The 11,074-nt window shown below is 45.7% G+C and overlaps 1 protein-coding gene across 1 annotated transcript in view; it reads right to left on the reverse strand.

Moving 5' to 3' along the window:
* Window positions 1–11,074, reverse strand: part of DDX11 (DEAD/H-box helicase 11) — a 32,956-nt gene that overhangs the window by 20,018 nt on the left and 1,864 nt on the right. Inside the window, 5 exon segments of the mRNA XM_025209054.1 lie at window positions 1,012–1,099; window positions 1,888–1,995; window positions 3,136–3,187; window positions 4,700–4,857; window positions 6,808–6,894. Of these exon segments, the coding sequence (XP_025064839.1) occupies window positions 1,012–1,099; window positions 1,888–1,995; window positions 3,136–3,187; window positions 4,700–4,857; window positions 6,808–6,894 (493 nt within the window).

An 11,074-nucleotide genomic window follows, 5' to 3' on the forward strand; every position in this document is an offset into this window, starting at 1 on the left:
AAAGTTGCTACCCTCTCATTCATTTCCTCTGGCACTATCCTTTCACTAGCCTCTCTCAGCAAGCTTTTAAAGCATTTATAGTTCTTTTGAACTGCAGTGACAGGATGCTATGAAAGCCCAGCCTCCATCCCTGAATTTAACCACTGCACTTTTCTTTTATGTGCCATTCAGCTTATCACCATGGCATCCTTAGTTTGCTGCAGTCAGTTCCAGGCAGGCAGTTTCCAGAGAATACGACCAGCCAATTAAAACCAAACCAAACCAAACAAAACGTAAAAGCATCACTGCAGGCAACATTTGCAAAAGCCACCAAGTATTACTAACTTCTAAGTGAGGCAGAGGCTGGCACCTCACTTGTGCACTTTTGAAGTTATTCTCCCAAACTGTGAAGTACTAAACTCTAAGGACAGGTGGTGTGGGGAAGACAATCAAACCCCACAGATCAAAAGCCTCAGTTCCTAAATAAAGCTGGTTTTCTAACAGGGGTCAAGAAGAAGCTAACTGACACATTCCACGTGGAGCTGGTAAATTTGGAAGCATCTCCTCACTGCATACAGGGGTGCCTTGGCTCTTAATCTATCCTTCTGCTACATGATTTAAGGTCCAAAGAAAACCTTTAGGAGCTGAGAAAAATCCTGTTGCATCTTCAGTATGGAGCCATGGTGAGTGGTGGAGGGCATCCTTAAAGAAAAGCTGTCATCAGCATCCGAGCTGTGAACAGGTCTAAAAAGCCAGGTCTGACATCTAGTCCCTCCTCTTAATTATTTTACAAGTCTTTTCTCCCCTGTCCTTTCAAAAAACTATGAGGTCCAGCTGGAGATGACCATCTCTGACCCTGAAACAAACATTCATAAGACACAGTCCATATAGCCCTTCCCATAGGTTGCAAGGCAGCAATTGCAGAAAGTCTCCTTATCCTACATGTGCTGCTTCCTCAACAGCTAGACAGAGGGCACTGCACTTTTGGCAGCTGCTGTTTACCCAGTGTCCCAGGTCAGGAAGTGCTCATACCATGTTTGTTTTTTTGCATCTCCATGCAGCGGTCATTGATGAGCTGGATAGCCCCCAGACGTCGTACCTCCTCATTCACACACAGGTTCTGAGACAGAGACAAAGAGAAAACTAGGACACCCCCTCTAACTTTTAATTTACTGTTTTCTGTACAGCCATCAGTCTACTACACAAGGCTAACCCTGCAGTATGTGTGATGATTTCAGGTGTCCACAGCATGCTTTACTAGGGGACACTATTAAAAATGATCCAATCCCCTGCAAAATAACTTATAAACAAGCAGTAAAAGGTGCCCCAAGATGCTCCATGCTTACATCTAGGGGTCTGGGGATCCCCTAACAGAGAAGGTGGAATAGCTAATACCAGAAGCAAAACAATAAGCAGCTTTCTTAACATGTCTGGGCACATGTGATAACTCCAACTTAGAAGAGGAAAGCAAGATTTGAACCAAGTCAAGGGGGCCAAAGCACAAACTATGGGAAATGAAGCCCATGCAGTTCTGCAACATGGATCATGGCTGCTCTAATTTTTAATTAAAATGTTCAGTCCCTAGATCATAGGTTTCAGAGGGACAAAACCCTTAGTGCAAGTGTCCTGATGATTGTTGTGGGACACAAAAGTACCCTAACTTATGCTACCAATTAAAAAAGATTAGAATAGCTACTATCTGCTTCGTTGTGGGGAAGCTGGGCAAATGGTTGCCAATGCCACTTTTGACTGGACAAGTTTGTCTTCCCCAGAAAGATCCAGTCTCACGTATCTTGTTTTCCTGGGCACTTACTCATACATAACACATATCACAGGATTCCAAAGCTGATGCTCTCTTTGTGAAAGAGCATTTCAGTTTCCTACAAAGCACCTTACAGTGCTGCATACCTGCCTAGATCCCAGTGACACCAATCGGGTCTCCTTGCCAAAAGGACTTTTCTGAACTTCATGTACAAACTGAGACAGCTGCGAGTGTGTGCGACTGCAGTAGTAAATCTATGGTGTAAAAAAAGAGCAGCTGTAGAAACACAAATGAAGCCAATCCCCTTCCCTCCAGCCACCCTTCTAAAGGAAGGACAAGCAGCCCATCATCACTCAAGCCTTCGCTAACACAAGGTGGGGCGTGCTTGGAGGCATTAACAGGATTTAACAATCGTGGAATTGTAAAACAGTTCTGCCCATTGCCTTCTTCCTTCCCAAAGTTTTATTTGAAATGTATTGTAAAGGCCTGCAACAACAGGGACATCTACAAGGACAAAGCACTAAAACAAAAACAAAAATCAAGCCATCGTCATAAGCACATGGAAGTGTAATGAGCAGCTCAACCAATTTTCAGAGGAGTCTTTTTGTAGCACCTTCGGCAAGGGCTAAACAGAAGAAGGTGGCAAGGGCAACATCAGAGCCTCACATACCAGATGCACAAACAGATTGCCAATAATGACAATGGGATATCTTAGCAAAGCATTTACCACCTTGTGCTTGAAATCTGCTTTCAAAGGCTGAGTCAGTCGAGACTAGCCGATTGTTGCGTTATCACTATCAATATGAGTAAAGAAAAGAGGGGAAAAAACCTGCTAAGACAGAATTTAGAAAATTCCAGCCACAACTCCTGAATTCTCCCTCCCCTGTCACAGGAGTCCAACCGGCCTTGACTAGACAGAAGCAGTGGCAACAGCTCCAGCTCCAGACCGAGCCCCATTGTGGGGCAGATGGCAGCTGCAGCTCTGATTCTGGCTCTAGGCCCCGGTCAGTCAAAGACACAGCTGCAACTCCCCCTTGCCCCAGATCAGTACTCAAAGTCAAGATGAGGCTTTTTTTTCCTTCCATTCCCTTGTTGAATGGGGGTGGGGACCTCATCTTGGAATAAATATAGCATATGTTTACAAGTAACCCAAGGCAGAAGATCTGAGTAAATTTTACAAAGTAAGCTGCATAAACAGCTTACCAAGGGAAATGGTAGCTGCAGAATTCTTTGCTGTTAGCAGTCTATAAAGTTGCAGTTGACAGACTGAGAAAAAACCTAGCTTAGATCCTAATTCCCTTGTGCCTTCTCACCCCATAGGTATAAGAAAATCTCAATGCTGCTTTTCCATGCTCTCTTTTAAGCAGCACTGCTAAGTATCCCTCAGATCTTACCTTGGTCACATGCTCCTCCTCCAAATCATCATCATCATCATCTTCATCCAACCTATGAGAGAGAAAAAAAGCCAAGAGAGAGTTACCTTTCAGCAAGTCTCCAGATAGTTGGTTTCACTGGCTGTGATCTTTCATGAGAAATCAACATCAAGCTACAAACTAATTCAAATTGATTGGGGTGCTCCTGCTAGAACTAAAATCCAGAGGTTCCTGGTTAGAGGGAATTGCCCCCACTGTTCAGGTTCAGACCTATCGGCACATTTGAGGTCTGCAAAGAATTTTCCCCCATGGTCAAATTGGTATAGAATGTGGAGGGTTTGGCCTTCCTCTGCAGCACAGATGGTGGCTGGGATGGGGGGGAAGAGAGGTGAGGCACAGTACTCTTCCTTAGATCTCTCAAGAGTATTTAATAACCTTTGCAATGGTGGAATTTTGAGAGTGCCCCTGTCTCCCTGCTTCACCTGTTGCAGGCTGGGTGCTCCTGGTGTCTTCAGGTTGTGTAGTTTTGGGAATAGGGCAGACAAACACTTGTATGGAATGATATGGATAGGGACACTCCACGAGCAGGGGTTTGAACTAGATGACCTCCTGATGTCTCTTCCAACTCTAACTTTCTACGATTCTAAGTGAGGTAGCTGCATTCTCACATGAAACCCCCAGACTCCTGACCTGGAGGCTATATTAAAAATCAAGTTTCTAAGAGTAGCAAGTAAATACAATGAACAGCAGAGGGCAAACGTTCACTTTTTAGGAGAGAGCTAAACATGTGAAACTGTGGCATCTGCCAGAGCTTCACATCTCAGCTAGTCAGTTCTACAGTATTTCTTGGTACACCAATTAAAAAGAAAACTCCCAATACATATGCACAGAGGACACAGAGGTCAGGAAAGCCAAACAAAAAAACTCTGCCAAATGCAATTCTGCAAAAGCAGTTTAAATAAATAAAGAGTTCACTGCTGACTGAGGGCATTAAGTTAGGAAGAGAATCTGATGCATTTTACCAGGGCTTTGAGACTGTAGGATGAAACTGAAGTATTGCATGCTCCTCAAGTATTGGTAGTTTTGTAAAACTGTATGTTTGTCAATTTCCTGGACCAGGGGAGTGTCAAACTTATCTGGCCCCTGACACAGGGCTGGTCCAGATTCTGCCCCACCCCCTCCCTCCCCCCATATGCTGGATCCAGTGCACACAGTGCCCACTCCAAGATTGCGCTGCACGCGGTACTCAAAAGGGGCCAGTCTGCATGCCACATGTAGCATCCACTCCAACCAGTCCAGGACCCACACTGCACACAGTGCAGGTGCCAAACCATATGTTGTGTTATAAATCAACTCTGACACCTAGGGGCAGCACCAGGACTGAATGATGGGGCTCTGCAGGCCAGATCCAGTCCACTGATCCACTATGACATGCACATCACTTCATATCTAACAGGAAGGGTATACCAGTTTCCAAAATGAAGCCCACACATCCACCAGAGAAAAACTTGAAAAGCTCCACATTATCCACACTACATATAAGAATCAAGTTCCTAATGATTAATCCCCTGCACCCAGCCCTTACCCAGCTCCTACTTTCTTCTCCTCATCACTCTCATACTCGGCCAGGATCAGCTCCTCCTCATTGTGATCAAGCTGCTCTAGAACATCTGACCCTGCCTCCTTGGACAAGATCTCCTTACTGAGCTGGAGAAGGCGCTCTGTCTCGTCATCTTCACACTTCTGAAATTAGCACAAGGGACTATCAGTCACTCAAAAAGACAGACTGTGCCAGCACCACCACCACCACTCCATACCACATGGACCAGAGGACAGCAGTGTCCTCCAGAAGACAAAGGAATAGCTACCGGCCACATCCCCAGCAGAATGGAGAGGTTTCAGGTTCATCATTCATTTCTCCACTATTCATTACTTAGTAAATTGTACAGGGGGGTGGCATGCTCCCTTCCCCCTGCCCCACACCACCTTTCTCTTCCCCAGTCCCCCTTGCAGCCCCAAATCAGACTCACTAGCTGGATTTGTTCTGCAGATGGACTGAACGCCATCCATCTGCCCAAAGGGGAAAAAAGTCAGGCACCACTGGTCTACAGTATCACCCTATTTGTCTCCTCTGTATTTGAATTAGTTATAGTTGGTTCTTTTTGTTCTCAAACTTAAATTTTCATTACCTCTAACATTTTTGGTAGTCATTCACCTTTGGAACATTTCTATTTCTGCTTTATTCCTTGAGATAAGATGATTGGAACTGAACACAGTATTCCAGATCTGATCCATAGTATTAAACAGCTTCCTTTCAGAACAGAGAGAGCTAAGACCTGCTCTTACTCCACCACTTAAATCAGGCTCTCTCTTCACACAACTAGCCATACTATTGCTTCATATAGTAAAGCAAAACAAGTGTAAACATTCCCTATAGAGGAACAAATGTACTATGAATTTTTGCATATTAGTTATTATGCTTAAATGATAATAGTATTGAATTAATAAACCTCTATGATTGTATTAGCTTTATTTTTGTCTTTTATGAACAACTAAAACTTCATTTTGTGCTTGTTCCCTGCTTCACATGAGTAAATGAACTTCGTTTGCCCTATGTACGCGAGTGTCTGTATGAGAGGGTGAACGGTGAAAGAATGGCAAATATTTGCATGAAAACAGAAGATTTAACTGATTGTGTAAGCAACAAGGCGCCAATGTATGCAATACCAGACAGTAAACTAATTAAACTAATTAATGGATGGCTGAAGAACTCATCTGTGATCAGGTGCAAAGAAGATAGTGAGAAGAAGACATTTCTCATATCCTACCATTTGAACTACACAATGCTTCAAGATTGAAATACCAACTCTGAGATACCAACTTTACTGGAATGACCTCAAGCTGAGATAACCAGAAGATGGATAAGAAACAGCCTCTAATTAAAAACAGCATGGAAAAACCCCAATGCTGAACAAAGACTTGAAATCCCTATAGAAGTGAGATGCAGACAAGCCATGATGGGGAATCCATGCTCTGCAACCTCCTGGAGCACATGCATGTCTGTTCCCCCCAGCTCAACACCCTCAATGAGCCTGGACTGGCCATCCAGTGCTAACACTGAGTGACTTCTGCTGCTAACAATAACATCTTACTGGAGTAGTTTTGTATGTTTGTCTATGTCTGTCTGTCTGTATGCTTGTGTACGTCTGTTTGTATGACCGGTGTGTCCAAGCTTATGTATCTGCTTCATGCAATCAATAAACGTAGCGTTTTGCCTTATCCCCCTTTATAAGGTCTCGTTCTTGATTTGAGCAATTGGCAATTTAAAGTAACACAAAAAACCCACAGATGATTGTTCTCTTTTGCTACCACAGTTCAAGAGATTAATTTAAATCCAAGCCTAGGCATTTTTAAAAATTCTAACCCCCCCCCCTGCAAAACCCAAAAGTCATATTTGATTGTTGGGGAGGGTAGGGGAGGAAGTGTGTACATGTGTATTTTCAAAAAAACAGACTAACTGTAATTTGCGCCTTTCAATTCAAGACTCTAATGCCACAATTTCCCACATAGTTAAACATGAATAGTCTCAATGACTTCAATGGAACAATTCAAAGTAAAATTATGCACACAAATAAGTGTTAGCAGGACATAGCCACCAGTACGGACACCTGTCTGCTCTTTGGGATAACTCACCTTTCTTTTAGATGCATATTTTAGTTGCACATTGTGACGAATTTTCTCAAGGCGCTCTTCTCGCTTTTTCCTCTTGATCTGCTCTTCCTAAAACATAGAGAATGCGAGAAAAGAAACGTACTTGTTTAGGCCTAAAAGCCAAACAGAATTCCTCTCCAGGCACCCTGGCTCATGACCACCAACACACCATTTCTCTCTCTCTGTATCTACTGCTGGCATATGCCTCATGGCTCAGGCCTGCAGTAACTTGATATTATGGTATGGGCATCAAGTTCCCCTTTTACAGGACTTTTAACTAAAGATTGCTAAAACAAACTACGCCAAACTTATGAGACAGTCACATTCACAATGCAGCAAATGCTTCATTTCAGCACTTAGAATTCCAAGAACTATTTCTATTGAGCAGTGAAAGAATGAGCACTTGAAAGCCTAAACGTTAAGAAAGTACAATATCGTATCAGTTTGCAGCCGGTCCCCTATTCTTCCAATCCAAATACTAACAATCACCAGCTAGCCATGTAGCAGCTGGTTAGGACAGCTTCAAAATTCAGTGAATTCTGAGGATCTCGTGTGTCCCCGTTGATCAAAATGTTTTTCTAAACCCTAAGCTTCTATGAGCACAAACGCATGCAGTTGTGGCTACAAAAAGCCACAAATATAATAAGAATTCTGTGTGATTATACTGTCAGACAACCTGCCAAACAAGACATGGGCATTATCCCATTCACCTTAATGTGGTTTTAATTGCACCAGGAATCAGTTTACATGTCAACCTTGTTTCATTGCTGACAGCTTCACCTAATGACATCCACCAAATTTCAGGGGTGTCAATTTTACCCTGGGCTGGATCCAGACAGCTCCTTCTCAGCTGGATCTGTGGGCCTGGGTGGCAGTGTGGGTCCGGGTGGGTGGCAACGTGGATTATGGGGCATGCGGCTGGACAGAGCTGCATTTGTGCAGTGCAGAGCCAGGGGCACACATCTCATGAGCCAGGGGCATGCAGTTGTGCAGAACTCTGGCCAGGCAGCAGCACAGAGCTGGGGATGTGTAGTGGCATGGAGCCATGTTCAGCCACATCTCTCTGCTACTGCACATTCCTCTACTGCTACTGCACGTTCCTGCTATGTCCACGTCCCTGGCTTTGCACTGTATGAACATACCTTCATGCAGCCACACGCCCCAGCACTGCTGACCAGCCAGAGCTCCATACTGCCAGGCAGTGGCACAGAGCTGGAGGTGTGCGTTGTGCAGCTCCACGCCACTGCCCAGCGACACAGAGTTCTGTCCAGTCGGCAACGTCGGGGGCGTGCAGCAGCATGGAACTGAGGGGCAGTAGCACTTCCAATAGCCTAGGCCCAGGGGTTGTATGTTTGACACCCATGACCTAATGGCTTAACCACTGGAGTAGGACATCCTTCTTAAATGTTCTCCCAACAAATTGGCAGGGCAGTCTTCAAAATAAAGTTAGGCAGAACATACACCTCTTTGCAGGTTCGTAATTTTAAACTGCATTTCCAATTAGTAGAACAATGAAGACACTTGATACAATCTTCAGAAACAAGGTTAAATATAGATGCTTACAAACTGCCAACTAAGTAGGATGATTATACATCCTGGTTTGGCCAGGACAGTCCCAGATTTCATAGGCCATCCCAGCCAGTTGGTGAAAATGAAAACAATAGTCCTGGATTAGCACCACCCAGCCAAAGCAGCCCAGCCTGGCTCCCCATGAGCAGCAGCTGGAGGCAGGGGGCAGACTGGGCTGGGTACTGTTCCCCTGTCAGAGGTGGGGGATCAAGGGAGAGGCAAGGGAAAAAGTGTCCTGGATTTCCTTAAAAATAATATCGTCACTCTGCAACTGAGACCATTGAGCAGATCAGAACTTTTAGGCAGGGGTGATGTAAACCTGTTGGTGTAGCTTATGCTGGTCTTTTACAACCCTGAACGATTACACCGGGGTCCGAAACAGAAAGACATGCAGATATCCCAAGGTCACAAAGCAGGCAGCTATAAGGGGAGTGATTCTCAATCATTTTATAATCAAGGTAACCCTTGTTAGACTTAAGGCACCCCTGAGAAAATACCAGCTCTTAGCTTTCATTTGTTTTTTTGACTACAGAAAAGTAATAGAGCAATTATTCTGCTGTAAAGAACTCAGGAAAGCCACCATAGGAAAGAATGGTTTGACACTAGGGATTCCTGTTTGAAATTTCAGGGTTTGTCTTGTGAATCATGTGCATATGTTGCACACTTAACTGCACTAACATTACAGGGCAAGCCAAGAATCACTTTATTATTGTGTTTTGCAGCTATGCTGTAGGGCAGGTATGTTAAATTGAACAGCCCCCTGTTGTGTTGGTAGAGATGCTGGGAATTTGGGGGCACAGCAAGCAGGGGCAGGGCCTGCCCTAGCAATCTGAGGCAGGGACCAGCCGTTAGCCCTGCTGCCCACCCAAGTGCCCTCATAACAGCATGGGAATCTGCCCTGGGTACAGGACACATTGGCCACTCCTGCTCCAGAGCGGCAGTTAGAACAGGGGACTCCATTTCCCAGCAGCCCTGGCTCTTGGCTGGTCTCCATGGAGATCTTAGGAGCACAGGAGTATGACAGCATAGGGCTACAGAACCAGGGCTCTGCCCAGGCCTGGCCCAGCCCTGCACTGTCATGCCCCCACACTCCTGGAGTCTCCAGAGACTGTCCAGGGGCCAAGCAGGGAGCTGCTCCGCAGCCGGGGCCAAGAACTCGCTGCGGTAACAGCACAGGGCAGGGCTGAGGCAGAGCTGCAATCCACTGCCCGCAGGCCCATGCCTGTGGAACCCACGCTCGTCGCAGAGGTGCGACAGTGCAGGGCTGTGCTGGACAAGGGCAGAGCCCCAGTTCTGTACCCCACGCTGCCATGGCCATGCACTCCAGGGTTCTCCATGGAGACTGGCCAGCAGCCAGGACTGCTAGGAAATAGAACTCAGCTGCCAGCCAGATCTACCACTTTGCCCACCCTGGGTCAGTCAGAATCGTACCAAATGAGGGTTGGGAAGGACCTTAGGAGTGCACCTAGTCCCACCCCCTGCTCAAAGCAGGACCATCCCCAACTAGATCATCCCAGCCAGGACTTTGTCTCGCCAGATCTTAAAAACCTGTAAGGATGGAGATGCCTACATGGGTAAGCTGCCCACTGCTTCACTACCCTCCTGGTGAGAAAGCTTTTCCTAATATCCAACAGATGCTTCCCTTGCTGCAACCTGAGGCTCTCAACCTCTGGGATGGAGGTTCCTGCAGCAGATGGAGTGGGGCTGTTTCAACAACAGCGCCTGCCTCCTGGCACATGTGAGCAAGGACAGCCTGAGCCTGGCCTTCCTCTGCCCCAAGCCTGATCCCAGCTTGACTCAGTGACACTGCAGCACCCTTTAAAGGATCTTGCGGCACCGGGGGCAGTACCACTCTATGACCGTCACAGTCATAGAAAGGTATCCAGGCACTAGCTGTATCAGTCTAATGGAAAAAGCAATCAGGACTCATAGTAGAGATGATATCTTTTATTAAACCAACAAGATTTTTGCAAACTCCCAGAGGAGTTTTCCCATCTATCGACGCCTCTGTGAAATCCTATGAAATATGAACTTTCATTTCTACCCAGAAGAACTTTTACCTTTTCTCCAATGCCTGATAAAGGGTGTTTGTGCCCAAAAGCTTGCAATTAAAGATTTTTTTTTTTTGTTGCAAAAATCTTTTTGGTCTAATAAAAGACCTGGCCTACCAGAGAAATCCAGAGCAGCCAACGGGCAAAAAGGGGGGCATATAAAAAGTGGAAATGGGAAGAGATTACTAAAGAGGATACCTCCTCTGCTTCCACTTGTAGGGAGGCAGTTAGACAGGCCAAAGCTACCATGGAGCTGAGGATGGCATCCCAAGTTAAGGATAAGAAAAAATTGTTTTTTAGGGAGTAAAAAGAATGCCCAGGGTGGAATAGGACCTCTATTAAAATGGGCATAAGCAATTGGTGACAGACAGAGGGGACAAGGCTGAACTCCTCAATGAGTTCTTTGCCTCAGTGTTCCTAAGCGAGGGGCAAGACAAGTCTCTCACTGGGATTGCAGAGTGGCAGCAGCAGGGCACCAGACTACCAAGCGTAGACCCTGAGAGGTGCAGTCACTTGGAAGAACTGGATGCGTTTAAGTCAGCAGGCCCAGATGAGCTTCATCTGAGGGTACTGAAGGCACTGGCTGACATCATTGCACAGCCACTGGCAGGGATATTTTAACGCTCATG

The sequence above is a fragment of the Alligator sinensis genome, unplaced genomic scaffold (genome assembly GCF_000455745.1).
Source record: "Alligator sinensis unplaced genomic scaffold, ASM45574v1 scaffold659_1, whole genome shotgun sequence".
NCBI lineage: Eukaryota > Metazoa > Chordata > Crocodylia > Alligatoridae > Alligator > Alligator sinensis.